This window comes from Podarcis raffonei, chromosome 6 (assembly GCF_027172205.1).
Source record: "Podarcis raffonei isolate rPodRaf1 chromosome 6, rPodRaf1.pri, whole genome shotgun sequence".
Classification (NCBI taxonomy): Eukaryota; Metazoa; Chordata; class Lepidosauria; order Squamata; family Lacertidae; genus Podarcis; species Podarcis raffonei.
The window spans coordinates 63,023,653-63,044,190 of NC_070607.1; the positions used below are offsets into that span (position 1 = coordinate 63,023,653).

The window sequence follows — 20,538 nt, forward strand, 5'->3', positions numbered from 1 at the left end:
TAATCTTCCACTAGACCACTCCTTCCCATTTATTAACACCACAACTAGAGACACTGGCATACCCATCTCTGATTCTGCTTCTGTACTAAACAGACAATAGCTGCTGCCTGTGGCATATTCATGACGTTGTTTTTGGCTACAATTTTCAGAAGGGACTCCTAGGCTGCTGATGTCCAGATTGCACCTTATTCCTGCTCTGCGGTGTTGTATCAACAACAGATGGTGGGCCAACAGGTTATAGGCTAACCGACTTCTACAAGTCATAACCAAAAGTATATATAAAAATTATGTACAAGAAATGCATAGTTTAGAATAACGTAAAACCATAAAAACTTTAGGTTTTTCTGTGCCTATTTGTGAAGGGGAAATACTTCTAATTTTGGTGTGGTTTGAAGTGGGGTGGAATCAGATTGATGCGAAAATGGCTGCAGAACACTTTGAATGAATACCTGTGGAACTGACTTGGATTAGAAACAGAGTGATCTGTCTATCCCTACACCTGTGACCAAGAATAGCAATAAGCACAAGATAGAGGCTACCTGTGTCTGAGTGCTTGACCTAGTTAAGAAAGATGATCGTTGCATTTCCATGCCTTTCCTTCACCTGGAAGAGATGTGCCTTCAGTAAAAGGAATACACAGGAGATAGCACTATGTGTGTGACATATACCAAACCCTTCCCTTGCATGAACAGCCTTTTGTCTCTGAAAGATCATTTTTTATGCAGGCTCCTTGCAAGTAAGTGATACCATCTTTTTCAGAGCCCGTAGATTTATATCAACGCCCAGCTGTGTCTGAGGATGCTGGCAGGCTAACAGCACTCATGCCGCGTCAAAATCACGAAAGATTACTATTTGCAAAAGCTGCTCTGGGTTATGCATCCATGGGTGCCTGTGTCTCCCCAGGCCTATGCTGATGTAGGTCTTTGCCACTTCAGTTGAACTGATGAACAGGAAATTGGAAAGATACTGTCTCCAGCTCCCTCCTGGTCATTTGTTTTCTTTATCTGTAAGGCTGAAGAGCAATTTATTCCCTTCAGAGATTTTAAATCCATGGCAAAATTTATGAGCCGGAAATTAGATGAGCAGGATTTTATGTTTGACTATACACAGCTCTGCCATGGTGCTGCTGTCGGGTGAGTTTCAAATGGGATTCTTATATTACGTGAGTGCATGTTATTGTGGCACTAGTGCAATGGGTTAGGGCAGGGATGGAGGATCTGTGGCTCTTCAGATGTTTATTATGTCCATTTTTATTATTTTTATTTAGAAGAATGTATCCTCCAGTTAATCAAAGAATCCTTAAGTGGTGCACATAAAGCAATTTAAATCAATATAAAAATATAACCAGCAGAATTGAAACCAGGTGATTGTAGACCAGCAATGACCAGCAATGATCAGGCATGGGGGGAAGTGGGGTCAAACATCTTGGGAGGGAGGTGTCCCATGTTGCCCCTTCCTGCCCTTTGCTTCAGAGCCCTCTTTCCCCAGCCTCCACCCCTTTATATGCTCAATTCTTGCAAAAAAATAGGCAGAATGGAACCATACTGAAGAACAGCACAGTTATCTCTCCATAACAGAGTGCCTATTATTTTGTGAACCCATCAATAAAGTATATCACTGTGTGAAAAAATTACTTTTTTAGCTCTCCAATCTAGGCCCTTAACAAACGATATGTTTACCTGGAGATAATCTATTCTGTGGTTTATTTATCTGCTTTTGATATACATGTTAGAGGTATGGCCCCTGATCCAGATCACACCATTTCTGATCAAAATACGTAACTCTCCTGCCCCACAACCTGCTAGTTGCTTCCAAAGGCCTTTGGGCTATAAGCATTCTGGATTTTTCCCTTGGGCCATCCTATACATGTCTACTCAGAACTAAGCCCCACAGAGTTCAAAGGGACTGACTCCCAAGTAAGCAAGTACAGTCTTACCTTGGAAGCTGAACAGCCTAGTTCTCGAATGTTTTGGCTCCCGAATGATCAAAACCTGGAAGTGACTGTTCCGGTTTTCGAACATGCTTTTGGATGCTGAACGTCTGACGGGGCTTCCGTGGTTTCTGATTGGCTGCAGGAGCTTCCTGCAGCCAATCAGAAGCCGCGCTTTGGTTTTCAAACATTTTGGAAGTCAAACGGACTTCCGGAACAGATTCCATTTGACTTCCAAGGTATGACTGTATAGGCTTGCAACCTTATAACTGGTTTTTAACCTGCCTAAAGCTATCTTAACGAAAGTAGCTTGGGTAGCTGTTTTTACTCCTCCCCCCCCTTTTTATTCTGCTTTTCAGTATTTTGGTTTTATTTGTTATTATTATTTTAAAATACTTATAGGAAGTGTTTATGATTAATGCTTACAGACTTACAGAAGAACAGATAAAGAGACGATTCCATGCAATAATAAAATGGGTGGCAAGGGCAAAACCTCCCATAAATCTCATAGTCATAAAGCCAGCACTAATAGCAGCGTATGGCTAGGTGGGACAACGGAGCTCACCTGACCTCCCAACAACAGTCACTGCTGCTTACTAGCAAGGGGGAGGGGGCAAGATAGAGGGGAGGTCAGAGCAGTGCAAATGCACCAGTAGGAGTGCCAAACTGACTCTGCCAGTGTGTTTGTATCACCCCTCCCCTCCCAGTAAGCAGCAGCACCCCAGGTGTCAGGAGGTCAGGTGAGTGTTGCTACCCCACCACGTTGCCTGCTATCGGTAATAAATACACATCCAACACTACATGATAGGTCTTATTTTATTTTTTGCAAGACTATCTGTCCGAAGGAACTCACAGCAGCAGGGAGAATTACTGGCGAATACGCCTGTGAAAATAAGATTTTTATTTTATTTTTAAAAACTTATGTAATCTACACTCCCTCATTAGTCTATCTCCAAGGAAACATTGAGCCAGATTTTTTTGAATGCGGCAAACAGTAGCACAGCTATTAATCTGCAGCAGTGTTATTCTGTCTGCGCCTCCTCCTGCCCCAGGAAGAATACAGGATCCAGTTGGGAGACTGCAGGATTGCCAATGGAAAGTCACTTTTGGGAACCTGGTACAGTGGCTAAAATGGACTGGTTGACCATCCACTGGACTGTTGTCGATCTAGCTGTGCCCTCTCTAATGAATGAAGGTGCCAGCTGAGAGGATCACGAGTTTCAAGCGCTTGTATTTGGGCAATTCAAATTATCTGAATGAAAGCCATCTGGAAAGAAATCTGAGTGCACCAGCGGTTATCAGCTTCCATGGGAAAACCCCCTACCCGGACACGAAAAGGTATTCCATTCATTCAGTTCACATTTATTTTAGGGTAGCTGTGATCATGCAGACGTTTGGCCAGGCTTTGACTGTGAGTTGATGGGAAGCCCAGTTCCAGCATATTTATATACAGAGTGTATTTATACAAGCAATATTTCACACAGCTCAGCACATGTTGGCAAAACTGTGTATCAACAGATGCTGCCTCTCAGCCACTGATCTGCATAGACAATGACTGCTCATGGGACACTCAAAGACGCTGAACGCATTGCAAGGACGTCAGACCGAAATGTACCAGGCTTTGTTCAGGTAATTATGTTGCTCGAGAACAGCAACAGCAAATGTGGAGTAAGCTTAGGGACACTCACACATGCAGTTTGCTACTCCAGAGCACTGCTCCCCAAAAGCCACAGGTATGCGATCACGTGGGCAAAACACAATGTGTAACCCAGGAGCATAGATGCTCAGGAACAATTCCTATGGTTATGGCAACACTTCTGGAGTTACTGCATTCGTGGAAAGTGCTTACGGCTAGATCATGAGCTATGTTTCTGCATGCTTTCTTATGCATGGGAATTCTTGCATGGGCAGCGAACAGGTACCAAGATGCATGTAAGTTTCATAGCATGTTTATATAGTTGGTGGTAAGAACACAGCCCAGCATTTGAGGCACGGAAGGCCTGTTTTACTCTTAGCATGTCTCACTCAATAGGATAGCTGTTCCTAGCCCCCGTGTGCATCAGCGGAGCACATGTAAGTACGCTTCCCCCATTCCACCCCATCCTTTTACTGATGTGTTTAGTGATGTTTTCAAGTCACTTCTGGGTTCGGCACCAAGCACGATCACATATCATTCAGACGTGCGTTAATCAGTTGTTTCCTGTACATAACTCTGTGCTCCATACCAGCAATTCCTCACAGGGGTGTGAGCTGTTGTTGTTATGGTGGTGTTTATATTTATTTCATTTTGTTTATGAATCACTTCTTATGAGGCACCCTCTGAAGTGATTTACAATATAACATCTTATATAAAAGTTACATATAGTATATAAAAACAGGTAAAACAATTGCACATATAAAAGCTTGCACCTGGAATAAGAAGTCTGTTCTACAGGGTGCTTAGAGATCAGAAGTTCTAAACCATCACCAGCATTCTATAGAGTAATGATTTGTGAGTCTCTTTGTGTCTGCTTATACATATGTGCAGGGTTTGGTTTGCACCTCAAAAAGCGTACTTTGAAAAAAAAGAACCATGTGCCAGTTATAGTTTGGATGTGGAAATCCTATTTCTTTTTTTGTTTCTTCTTTTTTATGTTTAAATTTGTTCATATATTATTCAGCACCAGATTTAGGGCAGTGTGGGCAGTTCCCCTGCAAAGGAACTGAGTTAAGGGGGTGCAAAATTGAGAAGATCCATTTTGGGGAGCCAAATTTTGGCCTCACACAGGCCACCATATTACAACAGATTACTCAAGTCCACCCCTGTATTATTTCATCTATATCCCATCTTTCTTCCAAGGAGCTCAAGTTCATGAATCTCCTCTTCTGAAACTTTTCCTCACAGCAACCATGTCAAGGTACATTAGTCTGTGAGACAGCGATGGTCCCAAAACCATCCAACGTGCTTCACATCGATTAGTGGTGATCTGAACTCTGATCTCCCAGATCCTAGCCCAAAACAGTTCCCCATACTATGGTGAACCCAACAAGAAAAAGGAAGGAAGAAAACCTTAAGCTGAGGCTGGCACTAAAGTGAGCTTTTTGACAGAATTAATTTCTCACATTAAGCCCTAACAATGTACGTTGTCATGATTACCAGCATCTATAAAGCAATAGGTTGAAACAGTCATCAAACAAAGCCAAGCTAAGTTCCTATCCTGCTGGCTGTCATTATCTTTCCCCTCCCTTACATTACCAACCATTAACAAGATTTGCTTCCTTAAGTGGGCCAGCCTTACAAGACCTCGCTGCAATCTGACATTTATTCTGCTCCTCTTGACACAGAAAACAAGTGCTTGTTGTGTCTGCATACTGCAGATCAGCATTTTATTCAATGCAAACTGGGAGCGTAAAAATGAACTCCTACTTAAACTGTGAAGAATACCATGTTTATTGTCCCTTTCTGGGGATATAAAAAAGGCTACTTTTGGTTCTGCTGCATTAATAACTCAAGTCATGACCTGGCTGGTAATGAACTAAGTGGTGGAAAAAGTCAGGGTCAACAGATTCAGTTCCCAGCTCCAATGCGTCCAGATGGTTCTAGCTATCTGTTAAATTGCTTGCCTTTTGGAAAAATGAAATTTCATCTATTTTAATTCAAGAGAGTATTGATTTGAAATATTTCACATCAGGAGAATGTAGGATGGCTTCTGTTAGCATAGTTCTCTTGTCCCAGCAAATTTACTTTATTGCTCAGCTAGATGGTATATGAGATCATAAAGATGTGAGCCCAAATCAATGCAGCACCTAAATCAAAGATCAAATCTAAAACCATTTACACATGTGCTAAGGCTGGAGAATACACCCGCAAGCCTTCATTAGAATGCTCAAATTATAGCACATGGCTGGGTCAGACTTCCAGAGCTCTGGCATCACTGGAGAGCAAGAATTTGTCAAGTTTATGCCGTAAGTATATTCAAATAGCACCCTCCCAGCTTACATGCATTCTCCTTATGTGCCTATTCATGAAGCACTGGGGAATAAATACCGTATTTTTCACTCTATAACACGCACCCGACCATAACACGCACATAGTTTTTAGAGGAGGAAAACAAGAAAAAAAAATTCTGAATGAAACAGTGGATGTATCATTTTTGTGCTTCATGCTGCGGCCACAGACATGTGATTTGACGGTGAGTTTGGGGTAGCCCAATGCAAAGATCCTGAGGATCCATGTGGATCCATGCTTTGTAACCACGTTTTTGCACCATTGCAGCCCCAGGCAACAGGGGGTGCGTGATTTTTTTGGTGCAGGCTGTAGCCATGGACATGCTATGTGATCTGATGGTGAATTTGGGGTGACCCAATGCAAAGATCCTGAGGATCCATGTGGATCCATGCTTTGTAACCACGTTTTTGTACCATTGCAGCCCCAGGCAACAGTGGGTGCGTGATTTTTTTGGTGCAGGCTGTAGCCATGGACATGCTATGTGATCTGATGGTGAATTTGGAGTGACCCAATGCAAAGATCCTGAGGATCCATGTGGATCCGTGCTTTGTAACCACGTTTTTGCACCATTGCAGCCCCAGGCAACAGTGGGTGCGTGATTTTTTTGGTGCAGGCTGTAGCCATGGACATGCTATGTGATCTGATGGTGAATTTGGGGTGACCCAATGCAAAGATCCTGAGGATCCATGTGGATCCATGCTTTGTAACCACGTTTTTGTACCATTGCAGCCCCAGGCAACAGTGGGTGCGTGATTTTTTTGGTGCAGGCTGTAGCCATGGACATGCTATGTGATCTGATGGTGAATTTGGGGTGACCCAATGCAAAGATCCTGAGGATCCATGTGGATCCGTGCTTTGTAACCATGTTTTTGCACCATTGCAGCCCTGTTTTTGCATCAGATCATTGCTATGTGATCTGATGGTGAATTTGGGGTGACTCAATGCAAAGATCCTGAGGATCCATGTGGATCCGTGATTGGAACCACGTTTTAAGTAGGGAGGGAAGGAAAAACGTAGAAGCGACAAGGAGAGGGGTGTGCAGAGAAGCAGCTGGCTAAGAATGCAGGAGAGGGGTTTTACCGGAGGGAGGAAAGGAAGGCAAAAGTCCCCCCCCCACAAGCCAGCCAGCTCTCTCTCTCTCCCCCCCCCCCAACCTGCATGTTGCCTTCGAGTCCCAGACGCACGGAGAGGAATTGGAAGGACGCTCTGCTTGCCTGGAGGGGAGGGGTTTTCTCTGCTCTTTGTTCCGTTTGAGCAAACACAGTAAGGAAACAGAAGCGGGTGGGCAGTAAGACCCTGAGGCAGAATGCAGGAAAGCAGCAGCTTTCCTCCCTTCTCCGGACGATTTGATATTTGCCTGATTTTTGCCTTCACTCGCGCTTGTCAGCTCCAGGGACCACACATTCGCTCAATAACACGCACAGACATTTCCCCTTACTTTTTAGGAGAAAAAATCTGCGTGTAATAGAGGGAAAAATACGGTAAATAAACAGATTCATACCAAGAAATAGAATAATTGAATTGTAGAGTTGGAAGAGATCACAAGTGTCAACTAGTCCAACCCCCTGCAATTTAGGGATCTCAGCAAAAGCATCCATGACAGATGGCCATCCAACCTCTGCAGGAGATGAAGAGTCCTTGTGACTCATGAGAAGACCCTCCCCAGAGCCCAAAGAAGACATCAGCAAGGGCAGAGGAAGCCCTGAAGATGCCAGAGGCACAGCAGGGCTTTGTTTAGGCTGCTCAGCCTCCCCGCCTAGCAGCTAACATGTGGGGTAGCTCAGCTGCTGCCACTTTCCCATGCGTTCTCCATCTGGCCCCAGAGCTTCAACTGCAGATATTTTGGTCTGGATTGGGAAGAAAGCGGAAGAGCTGGAAAAATAGGCATTTAGCGGCTTTTGGAGGGTGCTCCCCACTGTACGTGATTTCACTTATGTAGCCCGGAATGTAACCCCCATGTAAGTGGGGAGATGCCTTTATATAGAAGGGGGAAAAAACTGTTTTGGAGCTGGAGCCTGCAAAATCATATGGTGATTAACCCTGATGCTCAGGGATTGATCTTGCACTTTTGAAAATCAATCCAGTTCTCGAAAAAATTACTTCCAAGTCAATGTGCTTTTGATTCTGTGGTAAGAGTGTCATTCAGTTTCCATTAAAGCTATGGCAAAACTCCCACGGAATGTAATGATTCTGGCTTGCACTCTATGCAAGGCTGCCAATTTTTTTCCTTTTCTTTCCTGGCAGTACTGGGTACAATTTTAGCATTGCGTAACAGGTAAAAAGTCAGTTAGGGACGCTTTTTTTATCATTGCATCTCCGTGCTTCTTGTCTTGCACTACCTGTCTAGCCTTATAATATTGGTAATCCCATTCTCCAGGCTACATCTGCCACACTTGAGTACTTCTGTGCACCTGTGCTTAATGGACGCATGAGGATATGACTCCAACCTGCGCCCTCTGAACCATGCCAGGCTCCCACGGCTCATGCTCTTGCACTTTGGGGCCAAGGCCTCAGGGTTGGGTGTGGTGCTGCCAGACAGTTATATTGCAGAAGATTTTATCTTTTCAAACGGGCAAACATTTTTCTCCCGTCAATCACAGGGAAATTGAACATAAGCACAGACAGAACCTGAGCAAGTATCCACAAGCCGCTTCAAAATCTTATTTAAATCCTGATAATTCCATGGGAAACCGCCAGAATTAATTGTGGAGAGCATGGTCTGTTTCATTTTCAAAAAAAGAAAGAAAGATGGTATTTACTTTCCTTGAGTTGTTGAATAATCTAACTATACTTTGAAAACATGCTCTATATGTTTATTAATATACTGTGTGCGGCAGGGGGTTATTGTTTCGTTCTAACTATTTATTTGTGCTTTTATCTTGTCTTTTTATCTTGTGAACTACCCTGAGATCTTCGGACGAAGGGCAGTACAGTCGTACCTTGGAAGTAGAATGGAATCCATTCCAGTAGTCTTTTTGACTTCCAAAACTTTCGGAAACCAAATCGTGGCTTCTGATTGGCTGCAGGAAACTCCTGCAGCCAATCAGAAGCCACAGAAGCCCCGTCGGACATTCAGGTTCCAAAAGAACTTTCGCAAACTGGAACAATCACTTCCGGGTTTGCAGCATTCAGGAGCCAATACGTCCAAGTTCCAGGGCGTTCGACAACCAAGCTACAACTGTATATAAATATTACTATCCCCAGCAATTCCAGGTAGAGATGGGCAAGACCTGCCTAAAACCATGAAGAGCAGCTGACAGTCAGTGTTGACAATACTAGGCCAGATGAACCAATGATCCAACCTGATATCGGGCATCCTCCCATGTTCCATATAAATGTGTTCAAGGGAAGTGTTGCGGCTGTGGGCTAGAGCACAGGCTTCACATGCCAAAGTTCTGGAGTTCAATCCCTGGAGGACTGGGACTGCCCCTTGCCTGAACCCCAGCAGAGCTGCTGAAACTCAGTGTTGACAACACAGAACTAGATGGACCAATGGTCTGACTCCGTAAATGGCAGCTTCCTTTGTTCTGAGATGTATTGTGCTGTGTACTTCTAGGAGGCCATTCTGGGAAAAACACTCAGGTTTCTCTTCAAATCATATAAACTAACAGATCATTAATAAAACTCTGAGAATATCAGCTTTCTGTTTAGAAAGGTGATCTGACGTCATGACCACAGGAGAAATTTTGGAAGTGGGGACAACAGCATAATGTCGTCTAGCAAATCAAAAGACGCGTTATATAGAAATGCATCTTCTTTCTAGAGATGTAATCTCAGCCTGGCCAATACAAAGCAACTGGGAGTCTCATTGGGTACAGCTGAGCCCCTCCCACCTTTCTCTTCTCCCATGATGTGGAATACAGAGCCTTTGTCCATCCGACTCCCTTGAAGTCAGCAGTGCCTGTTGTCTACTTGCATGGCTTGCTCATATGAAGGAGTACACTGTACTCAACAGAGGAGCTATTCACAGGTTATCCAAGGTAGATTTACTAAAATCAACTGATTTAGAGTACAGATAGAGTACAGATAGAGTACAGATGGGGTGAATCTGTCACTTTAGTTTTTTCTCTTCCCCTCAGTTTTCCATTCTCAAATTGAGTTCTTCACATTTCCCCAACAGTTTGCAAAAAATAAAATTAAATCAATGACTAATAAATAACAACCTCATGAAAATCCACCAGCACTTTAGTGGGAATTTCTCCCACGAGACACGTATTTGTATGCAATTTTGCCTAATATAAACATTTTTGCAAAGCAATTTTCCATAAAATAATGTGTTCTTGTATATCATTTTCACTTATATGTATTCTTATGGATGCTTTAAACTAGTGTATGTGTTTTTTGTACACATCCCTTGGCTGGAGAACTGCATTGCAAAATTCAGAGACGTGTGAATTCTGAAGGAAGGCTGTGCTTCAGTTCTCATAATGTGTCAGAAAGTGCAAACTAGGTAGGTTCACCTTTAAATGCAAACTCAATCAAATTTCTCCCCCATTCCTACTCTAGAGTGAGCAGCAACCTGAAACTCATTGATGTACCAATTAATTCCCATGCCAATTGTTCTTTACAATAGTAACATCGATGTCATCCTTCCCGATCCTAATGTTTGGGACAACTCCCTCCAACTACAGCTGTGCCTGCAAGATACTTGCAAGAGTACTCAAGTTCAAGTGTAGCTATATGATTCTCATGAGATTGCTCCCAGGGCACAGATCCAGGAAAAAGAGCACCCCTCCTTGAAATTCAAATTTCAGAAGCCCCTTCAGCAAGTTTTAAGATCTTTTTTACTTTATTTTAAATAAAGTGTAAAGTTCATTTCACTGAAGCAGGCACTTCATGATTAGGCATAAGGATGCACATCTTTTATGGTCCGCAAGCATTAAATTTAGATGATTAAAGTGCTTTGACTGTTTGCGTGTGTTTGCTTTGCATTATTTATACTTTGGATGGTTGTTGTGCACCATGTGCCAAATAACAGATAGAACTTTGAAAATCTAAGTGAATAAAATATTAGCACTTCTGAAACTGCTTGGAATTAGTACTTTTGGTGGTGGAGCAGGGAATCTATATTTCAGGGTCTGCTTACAAAGGCACAATCCTAAAGTGAAGAGTTTCAAGACCCAGGAGGTCTGGGGCAGTGGTGCCTGAGGGCCTGTAGGGTTCAGCAGAAGCCCCACTATGCTGATGGAAGGCAAGATATAGCACAAAAACATGCCGGCAGAACACCATGGGTTCTCAGGATGAGGAGCCGGACCTAAAGGACTGTTTGGTCCATGCAGGGGCCGTACTATTGGTCCATGCTGCCCTCCTTCTGATTGGCTAGGGTGTGCCTACATGTAGGTTACCATTTGCCACCTTTTCTAATGTGGGATTGTACCGTGGATTCAAACCTGGGTCCCCCTGCATATATAGAATGAATTGTTCTATCTGGCTAAGTTTCCTGCTGCAACCCGTATAAACGGGTCTTAAGGCAGTGGGGCAGATTCCTGTCCAATGTTGTGGCTAAGTGGTCGGGAAACTGCTCTATAGAGCTTCAAGTCCTGGGAGCCCTTTCTCTTTTGACCCTGACATATTTCTTGCCAGGCATGCAAGAGGAGAGTCAGGCTGTATTTCTCCCCTTCCCCCTGGTGAGGCTTGGTCTCCAATCTCCTGCTTCTTAACCCCTTGCCCTTTGCAGGGAGACCACAGAGGCTCCTATCCTGCGGCCACTTTCGTTGCATATTCCTGCCCATCTTCTGGACTGCTTATCCCATGGGTGGCTCTGGACCCTATCCAAGGAGAGGACTGTGCAACCTGCTTGTATGTATCCTGCCCCAAGGAGATGTGTGAGTGCTGTGTTGTGGGCCCTCTCCCCTTTAGGTGGATTGTGTGCAAGGTGATTCAAACCCACGCATGGAGGGATGCCCGAGGGACTGGCAGCAGGACCATTGCTGGCTGGGGTAGATAGAACAGGGGGGCAAGTTGTGCATGTGATGATTTCTGGGGCATGCCCATGAGTTCATTGGCTGCCTCACAGACACCATCCTTGGCACATTCCCTGATTGGTGGGCTGCATTCTCAGGAACACTGTGGGCATGTCTGTCATTTTACACCATATTTGTATTTTCTGCCTGCAGTTTTCTCCTGCCTGAGCAAGTTGAGCACACACTGGATGCAGCAGCCTTCTGCTGGCAGTGCATCTTCAGTACTTGTGTGAGTACAGTTGTACCTTGGAAGTCGAACAGCTTAGTTCCCAAACATTTTGGCTCCCAAACCTCGCAAACCCGGAAGTTGACTGTTCTGGTTTGTGAACTATTTTTGGAAGCTGAATGACTGATGGGGCTTCTGCTGCTTCCGATTGGCTGCAGGAGCTTTCTGCAGCCAATCGGAAGCCGCGCTTTGGTTTTTGAACATTTTGGAAGTCGAACAGACTTCTGGAATGGATTCCGTTCGACTTCCAAGGTATGACTGTACAGGATTGTAATCCTATATATTCCTACTTGGGGCTTCCATTTGGGTAAATATGCCTAGGACTGGGCTGTAAATGGGACTCTGGCACTTTTGCACACCTCCACTAAAGCATCAATCCCATGCGCATGACACTTGAGCAACATTCTGGCACTTAAAAAGGTCTGCTTTTATGGTTCCAGTTAGAATTAAATCCCTGGCAGATCATGGTCTTAAGACACTGGAGCGCATTATAAATTCCAGTTTGGGCTGGCCCCACTTGGATTTTATTCACTAGTGTTGGTGGTAGTCATCTTTTGGATGTAAAGAAAGCTTTTGTATCCCGAAGCTCTTCGTACCATTTTGACTCTTCCATGACCTTTCCCTCTCTCTCTCTCTCAGAACTGCAGTTGCTATTATTTATTCACATGTGACATGAACTTTCTTCTTCTTCTTTTCATAGCCCTGCTGAACAATTCCAGCGCTTTATTTAAAGACATCCCGATGCTTCATTACTAATCCATTAGAACAAAAAACTAGGGCATCAGATACATGCATCTGCTGGTGGGCAAGCCCAAACATGTCACGGCAAGAAACACTTGTGCCTGAGCCGTGGGGTGGAGGAAGGGCAGAATGTCAGTGCGAGGTGCTCAGTATCACACTCGTCAATCTCTGCCCATAGGGCCGTTTACATCTAAGAGAGAGGTAACAACTCTGATCTCTTTTTTGGAAGCAGTGCAGTCTAGTAATTAAGGTATTATATGTGGATCTGAGAGATAGGAACTTAAGCCACAACTCCGCCCCACTTTATCACTAGGTGACAACATTTGTTTAGTCTGTAGATGGTAATATGCTGGGGGGGGGTGGCGGCGGCGCTACCTTACAGGGTAGCTGCGAAAGTGGCTAAGAAAAGGGGGTTGTAGAACAATATGCAGATTAGAAGAGTTGCAGAAATAACATTCTTCTTGCATTTCTAAAGAAAATGTGCAGGATTTTGCAAAGCAGCTTGGCTATGTCCTTAAGGGGAAAAGTCTGGGTAGAAAAAAATTCTAGCTGACTGGCCTGCCTCCAGCACCATAAATTAGATTAAGTGTCTGTGGATGGAACAGGCAGTGACAAGACAGGGAAGGAACTGGAATTGATTGGGTGGGAGTCAGAATGTGCTGCAAGGTATAGTGGTGGATCTCCACTGCCAAGGTAGAAAGGAGGGAGACATGACAAAGCCCTTTGCATCTCATCACTTGGGCATCATCACCTTTACATTGAATTTTACCAGGATTCCAGTTTTCTTTTATTTGAATGCACAGCTAGAGTCATTCAATACGGGTCAATGCAAATCTTTCAGAGTCAGCAGTGGAGGAATTCGGCTGTAAAATGGAAACACGGTCTAGCTGCGCAGTTGGGGAGACTCAGGTTCGAATTGTATGAACTTTGCTGTGGGTCCTCAGTTTTGCGTCTGTAAAATGGGAATAACAATAATGGCAACAGCTATCTGGTGTAGCTGGTGTGATGGGTAATGGACCTCAGATATTTCCAGAATGCCAGTCTCACATTCTATAGATGGAAATTTGATGCGAGGCTCAGCATTTCCTTTTAGGACACTGAACAAGTGGCGTTCGGCATCTTCCAGAACTGGATGTCGCTACTTTGCATGAAAATTAAAACGCTCCAGCAGGGCTATTAGCAAAACTGTACAATACCAAACAAAAAACGGAAGCTTAGGAGAGAAAGCCAATGGGAAATGATTGCCTTGTGGTATGCGTCTGCCTCTGAAGATTTGGAGGCACCCCTATAATTAAAAGAAGTGGCAGGCAACCAGAAAGCCTGGAGAGATGATACGACCACATCTGTTCTCTGGAAAAAAATGTTTCAGAGCTGGGCTACCAGAGGAGAAAAATTGATGAGTTACTTTGGGAAGGAGCCCAAGGGTAAACCTGCCTGACAGGTCCAGGTTAGGAAGGAGAAAATGAATGGAGGTACACAGTTAGGTCTTGGGAGAACGCAGTTTTGATGTGGGTGTGTGCAGCTTTCTATCCAGTTATATGCTCATACTAACAGTGCAAGAACGTGGGGAAGGAAGACAGTAACAGGTTGTGATGCGATGCCAGTTTATAATCCCTTTCAGGGCTCATGATAAAGGGCTCGGTGTCTGAACTGATTACAAAGTTCACCGCTCCCTGTCACAGTTAAACAAACAGAAGGCGATGCCTTTGCAGGAAGAGCAAAGGAGTGAGGGGTGAGGGGGTGGCTGTCGGTGCCAGCGCTCCCAGCCAGAAAAGAGAAGAGGTTCCTTCTTTCGTGCTGAGCGTTAAGACACAAACACACATAGAGAGAAGGGTTAAACACCTATTACTGTCAATGGGATTTAGCCACCGTGTCAGCGGGAAAAGCTAAACTGTGCAAACAGATTTGGAAACCACTTTCCGTGATGGAGTCGTGGGGGGCGGGCGGGAGAGGACTGTAGAGTCTTCCTCTTTATCCCATCTCATCCTAGGGGCTTGGAAGGATAGAAAAAATCCCCCGTGGGGAAACTGGAGACCACACAGCTGCAAAGGAAGGACACGGCGAGATCTCTAAACAAAGCCCGGGAAATAAGCGCTGTGCAGGAAGGAGAGCGGGAGAGAGGCAACATTCATTGACTGACACCCCCTAGCTGGGAAGTTGCAAACAGAGCAGGAGACAGATCCGAAAGGCAGACTCTATTTCCTCCTACCCAGTCCCCCAGTCCCTTCTTTTCCCGGGCATTTCTTACCAACTCCTGCTTCAGACGGCGTAGGTAATGATCCATGTTTTTCTTTTCCATCCTCACATCCAAGTCCATCGGGTAGCTCTGGAGTAATTCAGCTGCTGCAGGGATTCCGGCTCTTCCACCATCCAAGTCCGGCCAGGCAATCTTGAGAGGTGTTTTCCTCGCCAGCGCCAACTAATCCAGCGGCCCCTTTAAATGCCCATTGGTCACTCTGGATAAGAATATCGCTCTCTCCAAAAGTAGAAGGTTGGAAGTTTGCCTTCTCTTATTCACCTCACCAAGGAAAACCAGAAGCCCGATCTCCCCTTAGGAAAGAGATAAAAAGTTGAAATGGCACATGCACGCCGCGCGCGCTGAATCTCAGGCTTGCAGCGCGCGGAAAGCCTGCAAACACGGGCTGCAAACAGGCGTGCGCCCCGCGCGCAGTTGCCTCTTGCAGCAGCTGGCAAGAGAATGTGCTCGGTGCGCGAGCAGCGGAGCAGCAGCAGCAAACTGGAGAGCCCGAGAGAGGCAGGAGAGATCTCGACGCGCGGAGCGCGCGGGTCGAGCGTTGCTGGTGATTGGCAGCTCGGAGCCGCTTCGGCAGCAGGCGGCAGAGGCGAGGCTTAAGGAGAGAGCCGGCACCCAAGTTTGCGAGGGTGTCTTCTGTCTGCGCACCGGTAGGGAGGTCCCGCCCCAGGGGGTGGGCCTGGCTTCTCAAGTCAGCGCAACCACAGACCCTCTGGGCTGCCTGCTTGGCTCCAGTGCGTTCCAGCTCTGCATGTCGGAACATAAGAAGAGCCTGCTGGATCAGGCCAAGCAATGGGCCATCTAGTTCAGCATCCTGTTCTCCTGTTCTCTCACCCAGTAGATGTTAGCCTTGTCCTCCATGAATTTGTCTAAAGCTCTTTTGAAGCCATCCAAATTGGTTGGTGGCCATTCCTGCCTCCTGTTCCATTGTTCCTCTGTGCGCTGTCTGGCGAGAACCTTCCATCATCCCTCTTTCTTGGATGATCACAATTCTAATTTTATGAGAAAGGGAGAAAAACTTTTCTCTATTCACTTTATCTAACGTTGAGCATAATTTTATAAACTTCTATCATGTCACCTCTTTGTCGTCTTTTCTCTAAACTAAAAAGCCTCGAATGCCGCAACCTTTCTTCATGGGGAAATTTATTGTTTATTTGATTATTTTCAGTATTTATGTGCTACTTTTCAGGCAGACCTCACAAAGCTGTTTACATAAGATTATTGCAACAGTAAGCACCACTTTTTTTAAAAAACAAAAAGTTACAATAAAACAGATAAGACAACTTGTTTGTTTAGAAAAGGCCACTAGTGCTGATTCTCCTCTCCCCTCAGGACAAAGCAGTTATTCAGACACCCCCGTGGTGGCAGTTGCAGAGAGGGAGAGGCCGCAATGGGAGGTGGATGGTGACAGTCCCTCAAGCTTCTTTCTTCTCTCCGTGATCATTTTGGTGGCCCTTTTAGGAACCTTTTCCAACTCTATGGTATCCTATTTGAGGTGAGATGACCAGAACCGTACACAGTATTCCTAATATGGTTGCACCATAGATTTGTTTGTCTGTGGTGCTCTTCCTTTCTGTTAAAAAGCTATTTAACGTTAGGTAGTTAAAATTATTTATTTAACAAACCAATGAAGTTGAATGGAATCCATTCTGGAAGTCCGTTAACTTCCAAAATGTTCGAAAACCAAGATGCAACTTCTGATAGGCTGCAGAAAGCTCCTGCAGCCAATTGGAAGCCGCGTCGGTTGTTTGGGTTCCAAAGAACATTCGCAAACCGGAACACTCACTTCCGGGTTTGCGGCATTCGGGAGCCAAAACGTTCGACTCGCAAGGCATTCGGGATCCAATGTACGACCGTTTAAAGCTTTTTTCTTCTTCACTCCAACAGGTCATTGCCACAGTGAGACATATGTATGGAGGGAGCTATCACAGCCTCATATGTCTGTTCACCCATTAACTAAATCCACACCGTTGGCCCACAAAATCACCCCCATAGTCTGGCCATCTCAGTGCTCAAACTTGCTTGGTGGGCTTCTCGGCTAGTGCATAATTCCAAGCATAGTTGCACCATTATTGCATCATGAATTCATCATTCCAGTATTTTGTTATTAGCCCACTTGCTTCTCTATTCCAGCAGCCACCACAGAATGAGGGTCCACCACATGGAACAAGGTTGGGTGCCTTACACAGGCAGGGGCAACACTTGGTGTGCACTGCAGCTTCAAGTGACGACTTGTGCACGTGTTAGGAGAAGCAGGTTTCAGGACAGGCCTACCCATGTTAGGGAATCTCCAGCACCTTAAAGCTGAACTGAAAATAGGAGCACTCTTGGGTGTTTGTGTTCCTTCGTTGGTGGAAAAAATAAAAAAGTATCAGAGGGCAGAACCAAGGGGATAGAACGTATTTTGGTTTTGTTTGGGAGACTGAGTTAATTAGTGGCTATCTTCCATTTGTTATTAGCAGGACTGTATGCACTTTGCACACAAACACACACACACTCCAAACTTTGAGCCAAACAATAAAAAATTCCTCCCTTCTGCTTCCAAGTGGTTTTCAAACACTTTGATTGTGGGACTGGGAGAGCAAAGGGCAATAGGAGCACGGGTCTTGGTAAAACAGCAGTGAGAGACAGGCAAATGCCAGCCCTGTCGCTGTGGGAACCCTGCTTAGGTACCTGAGATGTCTCAACACATATCATCCTTGTGTTCTCAAGCTTTGTTGTTCCTGTTAGAAGAATTGATTTAAAAAAAAATATTTAAATAGGTTTGGACATGCATGGACACCATTTAATTCCTCATCACTCAGTTGATCAACCTTTCATGGATCTGATGAAGTGCACTTGAGCCCATCAAAGCTTATGTCATAATAAATTTGTCAATCTTTAAGGTGCCACAATATTTTTGTTTTTTAAGTTGCAAAGGACAAAGAAGGCTACTCTTCTGGAAATTGCTTGACCCTTGCTCACCTGTAGCTTAACACATGAGCAGGCCACTGTTGATCTGGCAGAAGGAAGGAAAACAGGCCACTGTTTGAGGCAATGTGAAGTGATTAGGTGCAAGGTCTGTGTAATCTACAGTAGCTGATCACACAGCAGCCCAGATTACTATTTTACCAAGACATTTTTACTTAAAAACATAGAATTTTCTCTGGGAATTTCCCATTCCCCTCACTGCAACTCTTATCCAAGTTTGCACTCTACATACCCCAAGGGCCGGAGACATTTTTTGAGAAGTCTGCCTTTTTATGATCTGTTAAGGGAGGGAGAGAAGCACACACACTCACACACACACACACCCCACGCCCGCCCGCCCAACCACCTTTCCAGCAAGTGTTTTCTTTACCAGCTGCTTCCAAACAGAAGCATGCTGAGTGAAAGCCTTCTCTCCCTGGGTCATGGAAAAATAGATTTTGATATCCAAGCTGTCTCTTTGGCCCTTTCCTCTTAAATCTTAACAGCAACGATAACTCATTGATTTACAGCATGATATACTCTGCAGAGACCGTTGCCACAGTTGTACAATATTCAATCATTGGTGCTTCAGTGGAAGGTAATAGTTGTTTTCGGGTACTCTGTAAAACTTTCCCTCCCCCTGATGTATGGAGTTTATTGCAAGATGGATAGGGCAGAACAAGAGTACAGTTGCAATTTCATAAATCGCAAGGCGTGTGATCCAGGGGAAAACAACCTTTTTTTCATTTTTTGTTGAAATAGTTTTAAAACATCACGAGCCAGATGCAAGATTCCATATGTGAAATTTAACACAAATGCATCCTAATGTTTAACTTTGCCCATAAATCTCTCCAGTGTCTCTTTTGATGGGAAGAAACCCAGTGATGATTAACATACAAAAGGAAAAGCTCAGTACTAGTAGGCAAGCTAATAGGCACTGCTCTAGGAGTTGGCTCATTCTAGAATGACGGACACTTCTTTTAATGTGCAACTCCAGCAAACCACCCAGTATGGCTGTATGTTTGAGCTACCTGTTTGAATGGGGGCAGCTGAGACATTTGCGACTCTTGAGAAGGTCTACCTTTGAGAAGCAGCACCTGGGAATTTTCATACATTGTTTTATTTCTCAAGGGCATGCAGTTTCTTTCATTGCCTTTGTCTGGCCAACATATGGATTATGTTCCTGCTAATATTACTGCGTTTCAAAGAAGCAGCTGCTCTTTGAAACAGCTCTGTAGTTTATAGAGGGGATAAGAGTGAATGCTGACACAGACACCACCAAGAGATGGTATAAAAGAGTAAATTTTCTACCTTTTGGAGTAGTGAGCTTTTTACATGTGCAAGTTCCCTAATAGCTTGTTTACACATGGGACGTGCGCTGAAAGATTCTGAAAATGTTTTAACCAGTAACATTTCCAAGCCTCCATGTAATATATGTTTAAATCTGTGCTGGGTGAAGTCATATCTCGCATAAAGGGCAGTCGGCAGAAAAGAGTGCTAGCCTCCATGCATGTGATTTTTTTTTTTTTTTTAATTAAGTTACTATGAATGCTTTTCATAAGTGAGTCTGTACCTTTTTATCTCTTAACTTGAACATGTGAATATGTTCAATACTGTGTAAGCTTGCGAGCTCTGCAAGTAAGGAAGCAACACATATTTAAATATTAAAAGGGTTGACTTAATACATTCGTATATTTGTAGCTGGTGTGTTACGTTAGCTTACAGATTGGTGGGATGGGAAACATTTAAATTGGCAAAAACCATAGCTCAGTGGCAGAGTGCATGCAGAATGTCCCAGGTTCAATTCTCCAGGAAGGGCTGGGAAAGAATCTTGTCTGTAACCCTTGGAAGCCCCTCTCTCTGGCTATTATATTTTGTTACATATTCCACATGGAAGACAGCCCTTTCTTAACCTTCCAGATTTCTTCTCATTTATTAATTCCAAAAATATACCTTCCGTGCTAGTGATGTATAAAAATCTGAAGAGAGTTTTAAGGAAATCTCAACATTGTGCTTTTCATGAACTGCCCAAGAAGCAACATATAAGCACCAGTTTTTAAATTCAAGCAATAAGCCTTTATTATAGGAAAGTGGCTATTTAATTAAGAAGTGGTGCTCCAGTGTTTTCTAGCCTCTGTGAACAGATGCAGCCTGAAACATGGAAGTTGTCCCAATGAACTCAGTGACACCTACTTGCAATTACATGTACTTGGCCTGATACCTTTATTGTGACACTATTTAAAATGAAGTCCAAACTCCAAAGCCTTATAGCGAGACTTCCCCTTGGCTCCTGCTTAATTCATCACTAATCTTTTCACATCACCCCTTTATCATATTTTTTTTAGCCCTTTTGATTTTTTTTTAAAATTTTAGAATTTCCATTATCTAATCGATTAAAAAGAAGGCAAGAAACCAAATCTCTTGATTGCAGGAGACTTTGTATAACTTTGAGCTGTAAGCTTCATATATCACTGAAAGGATCTTTTT

The 20,538-nt window shown here is 44.1% G+C and overlaps 1 protein-coding gene across 1 annotated transcript in view; it reads right to left on the reverse strand.

Annotated features, from left to right (window-relative positions):
- The window catches only part of INKA2 (inka box actin regulator 2), a 28,965-nt gene extending 13,124 nt beyond the window's left edge, over positions 1-15,841 (reverse strand). The window contains exon 1 of the mRNA XM_053393485.1: positions 15,097-15,841. Within this exon, the coding sequence (XP_053249460.1) occupies positions 15,097-15,165 (69 nt within the window). The 5' untranslated portion in view covers positions 15,166-15,841. The remainder of the gene's footprint in view (positions 1-15,096) is intronic.
- Positions 15,842-20,538: the final 4,697 nt, after the last annotated feature.